This window comes from Scyliorhinus canicula, chromosome 11 (genome assembly GCF_902713615.1).
Source record: "Scyliorhinus canicula chromosome 11, sScyCan1.1, whole genome shotgun sequence".
NCBI lineage: Eukaryota > Metazoa > Chordata > Chondrichthyes > Carcharhiniformes > Scyliorhinidae > Scyliorhinus > Scyliorhinus canicula.
Window position 1 is genome coordinate 40941990 of NC_052156.1, and position 15590 is coordinate 40957579.

At 45.3% G+C, this 15590-nt stretch overlaps 1 protein-coding gene across 2 annotated transcripts in view; it reads right to left on the reverse strand.

Moving 5' to 3' along the window:
- Positions 1–15590, reverse strand: part of il17rd (interleukin 17 receptor D) — an 82450-nt gene that overhangs the window by 23902 nt on the left and 42958 nt on the right. For both annotated transcript variants that reach the window (XM_038812820.1, XM_038812821.1), the window contains 3 exons: positions 14297–14422; positions 6456–6580; positions 1614–1728 (listed from right to left, as the gene is read on the reverse strand). In XM_038812820.1, the coding sequence (XP_038668748.1) occupies positions 1614–1728; positions 6456–6580; positions 14297–14422 (366 nt within the window). The remainder of the gene's footprint in view (positions 1–1613; positions 1729–6455; positions 6581–14296; positions 14423–15590) is intronic.

Consider the following 15590-nt stretch of genomic DNA (forward strand, 5'->3'; position numbering starts at 1 on the left):
GGTGTCTCTATTAAACAAGTACAGCAACTTCATATTGTTCAATGGACAACAACTTGGACAGCAACTTCCCAATTTCTGTGTTTAATTGCACATGTGCGATCATAGGAAGTTGCTATCAGATTTATAGTTCAATAATGGTGAATACCAAAACCTCATTATTATTTTTTTTTAAATAAACATTTTATTGAGGTATTTTTGGTATTACAACAACAACAAAATAAACAATGTCCATGAATCTATAAACATAGTGCAAAAGACATCTCCCTCCCTTACAGGTCCCACCTTTATTAACCCACTACTCTCATTATTATTTATAACCACAAACACCAGGCCATTATCTTCTTTAAAATGTTTCCACAAGTTGTGAGAGGGAAATGATTTTCAAATCATGGGAATTATTCTGTCACGATATAGTATGCATTTCATTCTTGCTCTCAAATAATAACATACATCTTAAATGAAAACTAACACAAAGCAGATTTTAAAATGCAGCAACTGAAAGCTTTAACAGAAAGTAGATGATGGGCGACCTCATCCTAAAATGGCAAAAGTGAAGAAAACCGCAACTGTTTTTTAATTAAACATTGTGAAAAATGATAACAGTTTGACATAAATGTGAATAATCTCAACTCTCTCATCTATTAACAGACTTTTTTTTTACCCAATTTTTTTTTCCAATTAAGGGGCAATTTTAACGTGGCCAATCCACCTAACCTGCACATCTTTGGCTTGTGGGGGTGAAACCCACGCAGACACAGGGAGAATGTGCAAACACTACACGGACAGTGACCCAGTGTCAGGATTCGAACCCGTCCTCAGCGCCGCATGCAGCAGTGCTAACCACTGTGCCACGTGACACCCTCGACTCTGCTTAAATAACTAAAAGGAATGTATGCATTCAACTAGCAGCAAATACTCAGAAATAAATCTCTTTTCAAGCAATCGGACTCAGTATTGAGAACGGCAATATTGCTCTTTCCTAGATTGTAAAGATATTCTTAAAAAGTAGGAGATATCACAAACTGGCATTCATTTAGAACTGTTTGTAATTGCTGGAGGAATTCCATTTCAAAGTGCTTTTCATAAATTTGAGATTTAAAAATTTTGTATTCTGAATATTTATGATGTATTAGCGTTTTGCTCATTAAGATTAAATGCTTCAGTGAAGTTATAAACACTGGTTTAGGAGCCAGTTTAGAAATCTTTGCTATCATTCTCTCGCACATTACGGATTGGTTATGCTAGATGAAAATACTTCCTTAGGTCTTTCCTGTTTATCACTAAACAAATTAAACAAGAGCAGAGAGCTGCCAAATGGCCATTTGCCAGCAATTAAATTTATCTTTAAACCGAGAGCCCAGGGATTTGTAGAAGTAGATTCTCTTCGACCTGGAAAAAAAAAACATGGAATCCGACTTTTTCCACGAAATACAGGTGGGTGCAAAGCATGTGTTGTCATGCTGGACCAACTCAGGTTTATTAACCCTTTGCAACAGGTCAGCAATAGTATTGCTGAAATGTGGTCGTGTTAATAAATGGAGACTTAGTTCCGAGCTTTGTACTCGGAACAATTCTCTTCAGTTATTGTATCAGTTACACTAATCAGTACTTACGTTCAACCTCAAACTGAAAGGTATTGTTTTCTTCCACAAGGTTCGGAAAGGGTAAAATCGTCACGTTATATTGTGTCTTAAGCTTCAAACTTCGAAATGGATGCGATTTCAAAACCTGAAGATAGAACCAAATTAAGTGGAGCACTGACAGAAACACAGGAATCCTGCAGACTGGAAAAGTTATAGTTTACCCTCTATTTGTCCTGGGAGCTGTAGCTGACAGTGCATTTTTCTTTAAAAGGTACTTGTGCCATTTAACCTCGAGAGGTTCGAAGGGTAATCAGTAATTATTTTGAAAACATACCACCCACCACCAACTTACATTTGTATAGTGTCTTTAACATAGTTAAACATCCCATGGTGCTCCACATGCATTACCAACAGATTTTTATGTCTATCATTGATCAAAACAAAACTTGCATCTGATAAAAAGTAGTGTTTAATCCACACCCACTTCAGGAGGAAATGTTCCCCCTCCATGTCATCCAAAAAATGGAACTCATAGGACCATGGCATTTTCACCTAAAAGTATCTCCCAATGGCTCATCGGGTGTTTATTCCTCTGTAAAGTGCGAGGTGAAGCAATGAGTGGCCAAAGGTTATTTGTCTGTGGAACAGATGCAGTTCTTACCCAATACACATCCATGTTCCAGCAAGAATTACTGTGACACAACCCAGGATCAGGAACCCAAGGTAGCATCTTGCCTTTCATTGCATCAAAGATACTGAACCAATTACTCAAGCACCACATCTGTAACTCAGCACCGACGAGGAATCAATGAAGAGATCAGGGAGAAACAAGGGCCAGGATTTTCAGACCTGCCGTTTCCAGAATTTGCCACAGTGATTTGGGGGGGGGGACACCAGCTTAGGGTCCATTCACTTTCAGTGGGACCAGGTGATTCTGGCAATGTTCAGGGTCAGAATATCCCGCCATGGAGCATTTCCTCCCAAAGTGAGGGAGGGTTATTACTGATAGTATTTTTGCATAAGAACATCAGAAGAATAGAGGAGGCCATTCACCCCTTTAGGCCCACCATTTAATGAGACTGTGGTTGATCTTCCACCTCAAACTTTCCTGCCTGATCCCCATAGCCATTCGAGTCCATATATTTATCAATCTCAGCCTTTAATTTCCTCAATAGCTGCATATAGACAATTGCGGGGTAGAGAATTCCAAACATTCACAACTGCCAGTGAAGCCATTTTTTCCCCAACTTAGTCCAAAATAGATTAATCCTTATTCCCAGACAATGCCCCCACTTTCTAGACAGTAAAGCCAGGGCAAGAAATACTCTAGCATCCACTCTGTCACGCCCTCTCAGAATTGCAGATGTTCTGAACGAGATCACTTCTCTTCTTCCAAACTCCGAAGAGTATAGGCCCATTCCATCAATCCCTCCTGACAGGAGAACCTTCTCATCCTATGAATTAATCTACTGAATCTTAACTGCACCCCATCTAATGTTAGTATATGCTCCCTTTGGTATGGAGACCAAAACTGCACACAGTACTCAGGTGTAGTCTCACCAAATTCCAGTACAATTGCAGCAAGACTTCCTTGCTCTCACACTCCAATTCTCTTGTAACAAAGGTCACCATGCCATTTATCTTGCTAACTGCTTTTTGAGCTGCATGTCAACTTTGTGTTTTGTCTACAAGGATGCTGAAATCCCTCCAAAAACCAACATTTAATGGTTTCTCACGATTTAAACAAATGGCATGGACAGAAGATTGGCTTGCTAACAGGAAACAGAAGGTGGCCATAAATGGGTCTATTTCTGATTGGTGGGTGGGTTAGCCCTGCAGCCTCACGGCGCCGAGGTCCCAGGTTCAATCCCGGCCCTGGGACATCGTCCGTGTGGAGTTTGCACATTCTCCCTGTGATTGCGTGGGTTTCGCCCCCACAACCCAAAGATGTGCAGGCTAGGTGGATTGGCCACGCTAAATTGCCCCTTAATTGGAAAAAATGAATTGGGTACTCTAAATCTATTTTTTTTTAAATGTTTAATTAAACATTCTGGTTGCTGGGATTTTACAAGTGGTGTGCCACAGGGATCAGTACAGGCGCCTCAACCTTTTACAATTTATATAAATGACTTGGATGGATGGGACAAAAGCATGTTTGCAAATTTGCTGATGATACAAAGTTGATCGGAAAGTAAACTGTGAAGGCAGAAGGAAGCTACAAGGAGATTTGGATAGGACATGCAAATGGGTAAGTATCTAGCCAATGAAGTATAATGTGGGAAACGGTGAAATTGTCCATTTTGGGGGGGGTCGCTTTGGGTGCCACTCCACAACGTGGCGTTCTGGCAGCCCAACAAAACACTAAAAAAGGGGCTATGTGCGGCCTCGGCTGCACGTTCCCCATTTGGGCCCCTTATTCCACACGAGTCGCATTGAAAAACCATGGGCGAAATTCTCCGACCCCCCGCAGGGTCGGAGAATCGCCCGAGGCCAGTGAAAATCCCGCCCCCGCCAATTCCCAGGTGGCGGAGAATTCCGGCCATGGCGGGGGCGGGATTTTCACTGGCCTCGGGCGATTCTCCGACCCTGCGGGGGGTCGGAGAATTTCGCCCATGGTTTTTCAATGCGACTGGCGCATGCGCGAACCGGCGAAGGCCTTTCGGCCAGCCCCGACGCCTCCGGTGGGCGTCAAAGGCCGTTGGCGCTGGTTTTGGCACCAGTCGGCGTGGCGCCAACCACTCCAGCGCGGGCCGACGCCGGAGTGATTGGCGCCACTCCGATACGCCCGGACACTCCCCCCCCCCCCCCCCCCCACCTGGTAGGGGAGAATTCCGGCCCATGTGTTTATTGGCACCGCAAGTGCCAGGAAACACATGGCAAAATGCACTTGCTATGGGACTTTGTTTCCTTTGGGAGAATTGCGCCCATAGAATCTAAAGGGCGCGATTCTCCGCTGCCCACGACGGGTCGGAGAATAGCGGGAGGGCCTTCCCGACAATTTTCACGGCCTCCCGCTATTCTCCCCCCCTCCGGCCGCCCCCCCGACACGAATCGCTGCTCGCTCCTGCAGGCCGATGGGCCGAATACCGCGGAGTTTACGGCCGTTTTCACGGCCGCAATCACACCTGCTTTCAGCGTTCGTGAAAACGGCCGCAAAGTGCCCGTCCCAGACAACCATGGCACCAATTGGCATGGCCGCATCACGGCCGTGCCAAGGGTGGCATGGGCCTGCGATCGGTGGGCACCGATCGCGGGCAGCGGGTCCGATACCCGCGCACTATTTGTTCTTCCGCCGCCCCACAGGATCAGTCCGCGGGGCGGCTGAGGGGCATGGCGGCCCGCGCATGCGCGGGTTTGACGCGTGTGTGTGATGACGTCATCCGCGCATGCACGGGTTGGACCCGTCCAACCCGCGCATGCGCGGCTGACGTCATCGTGCGCGTCAGCCGCCGTGACTCTTGGCGGGTGGAGTTAGCGACGTTCGCTAACTCCGCGTCGCCGTGATTCTCCCGGCCCCGATACTAGCCCCGCCCGGGGGGGAGAATCGGGTCCCGGGATGGAGCTCCGAGGCTGGCGTGAAACACGGCCAGTTTCACGCCAGCCTTCACGGCACGCCGGATTTGCGGAGAATCGCGCCCAAAGTTTTTTTTTAAATAAATTTAAAGTATGAATTCTTTTTTTCCAATTCAGGGGCAATTTATTGTGGCCAATCCACCTACCCTGCACATCTTTGGGTTGTGGGTGTACGACCCATGCAAACACGGGGAGAATGTGCAAATTCCACACATACAGTGACTTGGGGCCGGAATCGAATCCAGGTCATCGGCGCCGTGAGGCAGCAGTGCTAACAACTACACCACCATGCCGCAACCCCCCCCATAGAATCTAAATGATGACAGATTGCAGAGCTCCAAGACAGAGGGTGTTGTAGTGCATGGATTTCACAAAGATGGTATGCAAGTACTGCATGTAATTAGGAAAGTTAATAGAATATTATTGCTTATTGTGAGGGGAACTGAATATAAAAGTAGGGAGTTTATGCTTCAGTTGTACAAGACACAAAGAACACAAGCATAGTAGCACAGTTGTTAGCACTTTGCTTCACAGCTCCAGGGTCCTCCTAAATGACCCTATTTTGGACTGATCTGATCTCTGCACACATCTTCTTTACTGAGCAGTACTGCACTCCTGTATGCTTCACCTGTATGCCTGTGTCTATGTATTTACATAGGGCAAACAGAAAATGCACAATGTATTTTCTTTTCATGCACGGGATGATCTGTCCGAGCTGTACACAGAACAATACATTTCACTGTACCTCGGTACAAGTGACAATAAAAAAATCCATTCCAAACCCTAGACCACTACCATCTAGAAAGATAACAGCAGCAGATATCTGGGAGCACCACCACCTGGAGGTTCCCCTTCAAGTCACTCATCATCCTGACTTGGAAATATATCGCTGTTCCTTCACAGTCGCTGGGTCAAAATCTTGGAATTCCTTAACAGCACTGTGGGTGTACCTACACCTCAGGGACGGCAGCAGCTAAAGGAATCAGCGCACCACCACCTTCTGAAGGACAACTAAGGATGGGGAATAAATGCTCGCCTAACCAGCGATGCCCACATCACGTAAATAAGTTTTTTTAAATTGCATGTGCATAGGCAATTTAACATGTATCTACAAACTCAAGAGCAAAGCAGAGAATGAAAAATGGAAATGTTGAATTGATTTGCAAGATGAACCACAGTTGGGAACCAATAAAAACTAATCACACGTTTTCTGAAAATTTTGAAAGCAACAGATTAACTTCAGGTTCAAAGGACTGAAAGCAGTTGTTCTAAATTGCAGTAAAGGTTAAGTTTACTTACAAGAGTTTTATTGAAATATTTGAGTTGTTTTCTTTCTTCCAAAACTAATGCCTGACATAATCTTTCAGCCCCAACGGCTTTAGCTTCTTGAAGAATTATTTTGAAGCCTCGGATATATTCAATACCTGAGGGAACATTCCATACAAGAAAATATATATGTAAACACAGTGTACAAAGAAATGGAGCATAATAATAAACTTTAAAAGTCACAAGTCGGCTTACATTAACACTGCAATGAAGTTACTGTGAAAATCCCCTAGTCGCCACACTCCGGATGCTGTTCAGGTAACCGAGGGAGATTTCAGAATTTCCAATTCACCGAACAAGCACGTCGCTTCTTTGCAATTATACGGGCAGAAACCATTTTAATTATTAGATACGGGAGCAAGACACCCAAATCCCACTCATGGAAGGTACTGGCAAAGAACACTGCACAATTTATTTATAAAACTGTCATCAGGAAGTACACACAAGTAAATGTTATTATAAAGTAAAATGCCCCAAGTTTTCCACAGCTTGTTCACAAAAATAGAGTTGAAAGAACAAAATAAGCTTTTGTTATTTCATTAATGTGCATTACACATAACCTTCATCTTGGGCAGCCCCTCAGGGTTGAGGATGACTTAACCACATAACCACCAAAACGTGGAAAGCACCATCATCTGAATATTTGTTCCACAGGTTGACTTGCTTAGAAAGCACAGATCTAAAAACTGGTTGGGCCAGTGTCTAGATGGGCTTGTTGTCACAGTGTCCTAAAACTGTGCGTGCGCGCGCATATTTATTTGTGGCTCAAACGTTTGAATGTTTGTTCGTGTCTACACTTGCCCTGCTATTTTGTAAGCTCCATTCCTTGCAATATACAATTTCAATTGAATCCCCTTTTAAATTGATCTTCTGTTTGCCAAAAATTAAGTTCCAAATATAAAGGTCTAAATGGCAAACGTATGTCTCTGGAGAGCCAACAATGCTCGTGGAAAGACGCATTAGTAACTCCTTGCCATGCTTTCAGAATGAGAATGTTACTATAGTTTTCAACTGGCATTGTAGGAATTAGTTATTTCAGTTGAACAGTCTCTCCATCCTCTTTCAATATAGTCATTGTTCTGTAGTTCAAATTCATTGCACCATTCTGCTAAATACTGCAGGAGGTGGATGATTTCAGTCTGAATTACTTTGAGAGCCCAGGCAACAACATCAAGAGAAATTAACAGTAATGACCAACACAGAAAATGGGACACAAGTGTTTAAACTGTCACAAAAAGTTTAACATTCTTTCACATGAGGAAATAGGACTATTTAAATAAAAGATAATCCTGCGGTCACGTAGACAATCAAATCTTTGGTTACAGCAAGCTGTCCAAAAGTAAATGCAAGTTATATTCAGCTCTTTCCACTCAGTGATCAACTCCACATCAGCCCTCAAGCATAAATCTGTACCAAGGAGATGGATCCCCTAAATTAAAGAAATATTCAATCATCCTTAAACATGGGAGTCATGTGGAAGATAATAATAATCTTTATTATTGTCACAAGTAGTCTTACATTAACACTGCCGTGAAGTTACTGTGAAAATCCCCCAGCCACTAATGTCTGGTACACAAACCTTGGAGCATCAGTGTTAAGACTGGTGAGGTGTTGATTTTTTTTTTAAGAAGGCTGATCACAAAATATGAAAGAAGGATGTTGGTCCAACCATTGAATATTTATCAATAGAAAGGGAAAGAAATGGGGCATTTCTAGCATCTTCGAAGTGATTAAATATAACTTTATCTTCTGGGTTCTGCAATCTTCTGATATCATCACTAGATTCACCGAAGTCAGATGCCTTATCCATTAGGCCACGCGGCCACCTGTTGTAGTTATAATTAACAGAAGAAATGTGCACATTATGTAATTCTTTTTTTTTTTTTTGTTTTTTTTTTAATTTTAGATTACCCAATTATTTTTTCCAATTAAGGGGCAATTTAGTGTGGCCAATCCACCTACTCTGCACATTTTTGGGTTGTGGGGGCGAAACCCACGCAGACACGGGGAGAACGTGCAAACTCCACACAGACAGTGACCCAGAGCCGGGATCGAACCTGGGACCTCAGCGCCGTGAGGCGGTTGTGCTAACCACTAGGCCACCGTGCTGCCCTCACATTATGTAATTCAATGTACATTGAATATTTTGTGCAGTTTTTCAATTGCATTTTTTCTAATCATTTATATTTAGCAAGGCCAATGTTTTCCTAATTATGTCTCTGAGCCATAAAATTACTTTTTAAAAACATGCTGTCATTGTTCTGTAGTTCAAATTCAAAACAGCAGCTGTAAGGTGATGAGTAGGTACATCTCCAAATAGAGGAGGACAATCGCACCAGCTTGTATTTAAGGATTTCAAGGGGAATAATGACTCTTGCACAAATATCTATGAAAAGAAAAACAGCCAAACAGAACATAGAACATACTGTGCAAAAGGAGGCCATTTGGCCCATCGAGTCTGCACCGATCCACTTAAGCTCTCACTTCCACCCTATCCCCCTGACCCAATAACCCCTCCTAACCTTTTTGGACACTAAAAGCAATTTAGCATGGCCAATCCACCTAACCTGCACGTCTTTGGGCTGTAGGAGGAAACTGGAGCACCCGGAGGAAACCCACGCAGACACGGGGAGAATGTGCAGGCTCTACACAGACAGTGACCCAGTGGTGAATCGAACCTGGGACCCTGGTGCTGTGAAGCCACAGTGCTAACCACTATGCTACTATGTTAGGGAGTTGGATACCTCAAGTACACTGCAGCATTGTATCACTGCCCTCATCTACCCTGTGACTTTTGAGGGGGATTAAAAGCCAAGGAATAAGCTGCAGGGGTAAAAGAGGACAAGCAGGCACTTAAAACTTTTCAATTCCTTTACACCTCTCCTGCTGGCTAAAGTCACTCACTAGATTTGGGTCGCGGTATCTTTTGAGAGCCAAGTATGCAGAGCAGCTTTCCAAAAAGACATTTCTAAGGAATCCCTAAGTCTGAGTAACGTATTCCAAGATTGCAAGATGGGATCAAAACCAAAATTGTTGTCATGCCTCTCGCTCTCCATTTATTAATTAATAAAGTATATTGAGAAACCTAATAGAAGAATAGAAGTGTATTCCAAAAATTTTCAGTTGTTACTTTATTTTTTTAACATGCCTGTTCCATTATGGCCCCTTGTAAACAAAGACCTTTTATTCGTAGTTTGTTTAATGATATTCAACCTGCAGCTACAGTGAAGACATTCCAATTGATTCATATTCCGAACAGAGGCCTGAAAGATCTTTCATTCAAATTCAGGTAATCCCACACGGTCTCCTGTAGATCCAATCTCAACAGCACAGGGAAGGTTTCAAAGCTCCCAAACCAGTTTTGCACGCTCCGCTATATAGAACCTGACTTCTGATGGTGTGCAAACCACAAAGGGAAGAGCTTGGACCTGTTATCACCTGAGCCCTCCAGCTGCATTCCAACTTCCTACAGTCAAAAGGATCAATGTCAAAGGTGCATGCCTGAACATTGTCTAATTTATCACGTTTGTGTTTGGTGTGTTTCTGGTAGGCATCACATTACCAAGTCCAATATCACAGCATCAAATGAACCAAAGAAGACTTGTTCCACATTCTTTAGTTAAAAGGCTACAAAACAAATGTATGTTGCTTTATTTTTCTTTAAAGAAGAAACAGAACTGCAGTTTAACGAAACAACTGCATTTGGAACAAAAGTTCAATTCACTTAAATAATTTTAAATTTAAATAAAATAACTATGAATTCATCGAGAATAAAAGCTGGTAACAGTGTTCATTTTGGAAGTTATACCAGTCCTGAGCACCACAATGTAGGAAGGATGTGAAGGTTTTGAGAGGGCCTAGAATACATTTACCAGAGTGGTGCAGGGCGAGGGAATTCAGTTACAAAGTAGGGCAGCACAGCGGCGCAGTGGTTAGCACTGCTGCCTCACACCGCCAAGGTCCCAGGTTTGATCCCGGCTCTGGGTCACTGACTGTGTTGAGTTTGCACATTCTCCCCGTGTCTGCGTGGGTTTCACCCCCACAACCCAAAGTGCAGGTTAGGTGGAGTTTTTTTTAAAAATAATTTTTAATCAAATTTTTCAACGACAAATTTTCTCCCAACATTGAAATAAACAGAAAAAAACCAGAAAGAAAACCCCCTCCCCCCAATACAAAGCAATAAATTAACCTAAAAAAGAAATTAACAAACATATATTTGCAAAAATAGATGCCCTTAACAGACCCCTAATCCGCACCCCCCTCCTCCTTCCCCCCCTTCTCCCCTCCCTTCCCTTCCCCCCTTCCCCCCTCCTCCCCCTCCCTTCCCTTCCCCCTCCCCCCTTTCCCTCCTCCTCCCCCTCCCTCCCTTCCCCCTCCCCCCACCTTCCCCCCTCCCCCCTCCTTCCCCCTCCTCCTTCACCCCCTTCCCCCCCTCCTCCCCCCTTTCCCCCTTCCCCCTCCTCCTTTCCCCTCCTCGTTTCCCCCCTCCCCTCTCCCCCCTTTCCCCCCTCCTTCCCCTTCCCCCTCTCCCCCTTCCCCCCTCATTCCCCTCTCCCCCCTTCCCCCCCTCATTCCCCTTCCCCCTCTCCCCCTTCCCCCCTCATTCCCCTCTCCCCCCTTCCCCCCCTCATTCCCCTTTCCCCCCCTCATTCCCCTCTCCCCCTCCCCCCTCTCCCCCTTCCCCCCCTTTCTCCCCTCCCTTCCTTCCCCCTTCCCCCTCCTTCCCCCCTCCCCTTCCCCCCCTCCCCCTTCCCTTCCCCCTCCCCTTCCCCCTCCCCCTTATCCTTCCCCTTCCCTCCCCCTTCACCCCCTCCCCCCTTTTCCCCCCCTCCCCCTTCCCCCTTCCCTCCCCCTTCCCCCTCCCCCTTCCCCTTCCCCCCTTCCCCTCCCCCTTCCCCCTCCCCCCTTCTTCCCCTCCCCCCCCCTTCCCCTTCCCCCGGGTTGCTGCTGAGATTGACCACCCCCTAACACTTCGCCAGGAAATCAAGAAAAGGCTGCCACCGCCGGAAGAAGCCTTGCACCGACCCCCTCAGGGCAAACCTGACCCTCTCCAGTTTGATGAACCCGGCCATGTCGTTGATCCAGGATTCAGGGCTCGGGGGCTTTGCGTCCCTCCACTGTAAAAGAATCCTGCGCCGGGCTACTAGGGACGCAAAGGCCAGAATACCAGCCTCTCTCGCCTCCTGCACTCACGGCTCCGATGCTACCCCAAAGGTAGCGAGCCCCCAGCCCGGTTCCACCCTGGAACCAACCACCTTGGACAAGATCTCCGCCACCCCCTTCCAGAACCCCTCCAACGCCGGACACGCCCAGAACACTAAATTGTCTTAATTGGAAAAAATGAATTGGGTACTCTAAATTCTTTTTTAAAATGATAGTGCAGAAAACTTGTAACATCCAGTGAACTATGTTATAGTTATATTATCCTTCTAGAAAACGATCTAATGGAAAATAATGACAGAATTTATCATCTTTGATATACAATGGATATGGTCATAGTACAGTGGAAAAATCCATGAAATCTACATGAAATGAAAATGAAATGAAAATCGCTTATTGTCACGAGTAGGCTTCAATGAAGTTACTGTGAAAAGCCCCTAGTCGCCACATTCCGGCGCCTGTCCGGGGAGGCTGGTACGGGAATCAAACCGTGCTGCTGGCCTGCTTGGTCTGCTTTATAAGCCAGCGATTTAGCCTTGTGAGCTAAACCAGCCCCCCTTGATGCATTCATCATAAGATTAAATACAACCTTTTGTACAAAGTGTTGAAATTTAATGTGCTACAAATGAGGCACATATTTTCATGGTCACTTTGATCCTCTCCAAGAAAATCAACAATGCTTTTGTTACCTCCAACTCTTACATAGAACATAGAACAGTACAGCACAGAACAGGCCCTTCGGCCCTCGATGTTGTGCCGAGCAATGATCACCCTACTCAAACCCACGTATCCACCCGATACCCGTAACCCAACAACCCCCCACACCCTTAACCTTACTTTTAAGGACACTACGGGCAATTTAGCATGGCCAATCCACCTAACTCCTATCCATCTTATTCCCACAAATTCAGAGGAACCACCGATACTCATATAGATCTCAATTTTAAAAAATAGGGTAACTGTTGAAATGTCTCCCAGGATAAAGAGCTATGGTGGGACTGCGGTAAAAAGGGAATTATTACAAGTAATTTGGCATAAACTTTTAATGGTAAAACACGTTTTCAATTTCCAAGATGTCAGCAGAAAACCTCTAGCGAACACTCACCTCCCTTCCTCCCTCCCTCTTCTCTCTTCCCCCCCCCCCCCCCCCCCCCCCCCCCCCCAAACTGGCACGTTACACCAACAGCCAAGTGGATATCTACTAAAATCATACTTCAGGAAATGTTGAAACCTTCTTGGGCTGTTTGACTCGGTACACCAGGGGGCCTATTTATACATTGATTCTCACTCAGCATATGTTATGGGTCAGGGTTTAGAGAACCCCAAAGTGTGTCATGGAGTTCACCTGACCCACAACTTTTAATACATTGTGGTATGGGGAGCACACGGCTCACTCTACAGGTATGGTTCGGCAGAAATGGACAAGTATTTTTTTAAAACAAAACAATGTCTATTCTATGAACTCAAGTTAACCTTTTTAAAACAAACAGTGAATATCTTAGCAACCATTAATTCAAAGATAACCCCCAAAGACCACAACACTAAGTAATCCTGAAAGCTGTCCTTTTAACATCCAAAAGACTTAACAAACCTTTAAACAGGAGCACATTAGGTTCACATTCACTATTGAAAATATTTATAATTCTGAATTCACCAGATGATCAGAGATAGTCTTTGGATGGCAGAGATCAACAGGACAGCTCTTTGTTTAACTTCAGCTGCAGCTCACTGGAAAACCAAGACACACCCAGGTTTTTTCTCAAAGTGAAACTAAAAAGCAGAACCAGAGCTCAGCTCCACCCACTGCAGTAACATGAGCGGCTAACCATTTCTTAAAGCGAGATTCCCATGACACCATAGATTTGCTCATTAACACTTTGAAGGTATGGAACACTCAAAGATAACATAATCCACAGCTTTACATCAGCTGTGGTATGATGGACCTGAACACATCTCCTTTACAGGTGTTTTCTTTCATGGCAGCTACTTTGTATGCTATTGGCTTCAATTGGCCTTTTCTTTCACCAAAAGGACATTTAGTTTAATTGCCCAACAGAGAACTGATGAGCAAAAAAACATGATTGTGGCTGACATTTATTAAAAGCGCCTTTGCAATAATGACAGATAGTATGAGACATTTTTTTCTTTCCTCTTTCTTGGGGTGTGGATGTCGCTGGCAAGGAAAGCATTTCATTCCTAATTTCCCTTCAACTGAGTGGCTCACTTTGCCACTTCAGAGGAAGTCAGCCATGTTGCTGTAGGTGCGGAGTCACATGTAGGCCAGACCAGGTACGGTCGGAAAATTCCCTTCCCTAACATCTAGTGAACTAGATAGGATTTTACGACAATAGAGGATACTTGTCACGGTTACCATTACCGAGACTAGTTTTGTATTCCAGATTTATTAATTGAATTTAAATTCCACAGGCTGCCGTGTAGCCAACAACAATGTTGCATGAAATGTTGTTTTCTATATAATTAGAAAAGAGAAAATCTGGGGAACCTTCTGGGCTGTGGGAATTGCTCGAAGTTTCACATTTCCGAACTTATTAATTTCTCAGAACACTTGGCTAAAATATTCCTTTAACCTTCGAACGCAGGTTTTACATCACTTCTAAATTGACTGTTTGGAATGAGTTCAGACGTCCACTCACCCAATGGGCTTGGATTCCACTGAAATCTCACAGCGACCAAGTCATCCTGTACTGATTGGCTGAAGCAGAAATTTCGAACTCTATCAATTGCATGCTCCCCTTTCAGATCCCCGATGGATGAACAAGCTGTAGAAAATGTAACAATATTTAATTGTTAGCTCCTCAAAAACTGCTTAAATTACTTGTGTGAAGATCTGTCAAAGATCCAATAACCAGAACTCCAATTAAACTCACCATTACTATAAAATGTGTCCAAAGTTAGAAACAAACTGGTACAGAGGGTGGGGAAGCAGGAACCCCCACGAAGGCCGTGGGTGCATGGGCAGGCACGTCGGATGGTGGGGTGGGGGACCAACTGGGGAATGGGGGGGATTGGGAGGGGAAAGTAGCATCAAGGACCTCTATGTCCGGGGAGATGGGGCATGGGATTGGTGCTCGGTCTGCATTGCAGAGGAAAGTGCCAGAGGAGACTTATTGGTCGAAGTGAACGATTTTTAATAATTTACGTGTCCCCTATTGCCCCAATCCTCCGATGATGTTTTCCCACTCTCCCCACATCTCCCACCTCCCCACCCCCAGTGCCCTGTCATTGATCCTCAACCTGCTTAGCCTTCCGTGATCTACCGCTGCGTCCAGATGCGTCTCGAGGATGCACATCAGATGTGGAGGCAGCCTGCTGCCAACCACGTCCCGTAGCCTTGGATGCTCCTAGTGGATGTCCTCTGGTGGCTCTGGGGCTGGAGGGCCCTGGGGCACTTTCTGGCAGAATATGCCCTGCCGTTCTGGGTGCTGACTCCGAGACCTGCCATTGTCAGTGGGTTGGGTGTCGGGGGAGTGGGTGGGTGCCGACTCTGTAGGGTGGCTCCAGGATGGCACATAGCACCCTGTCCTCCCGGTTCAGTGCCCATAGGGCCCGGGGTTCACCTTGGGATGGAAGAGAAGTTGAATCGAGCCCCAGCTGCCCCAGTGTCATCTGGCTCTACAAACCCTGGCCACTCACCAATATCTACAGCATGTCATTAACACTCTGAGCATTGCTCCTCAGTGACTTGGACATGCTCTGGAGCATCCCGCTCTGCCCACCTGCGACTGTGACTGTGACACGTGCTGCAGCGCCTCGGCTCTGCCCACCTGAGACTGGGACATGTCCCACAGCACCTTGGCTATGCCACATGGGACTGGAAGACCTCCCCTAGCGACCAGGATGTACTCTGGACAGCATCGGCAATGCCCACTCATGCTCTGCAGCACCTCATTAAGACCCACCTGGTACTGAGTCAGGCTCCCTAGCGAC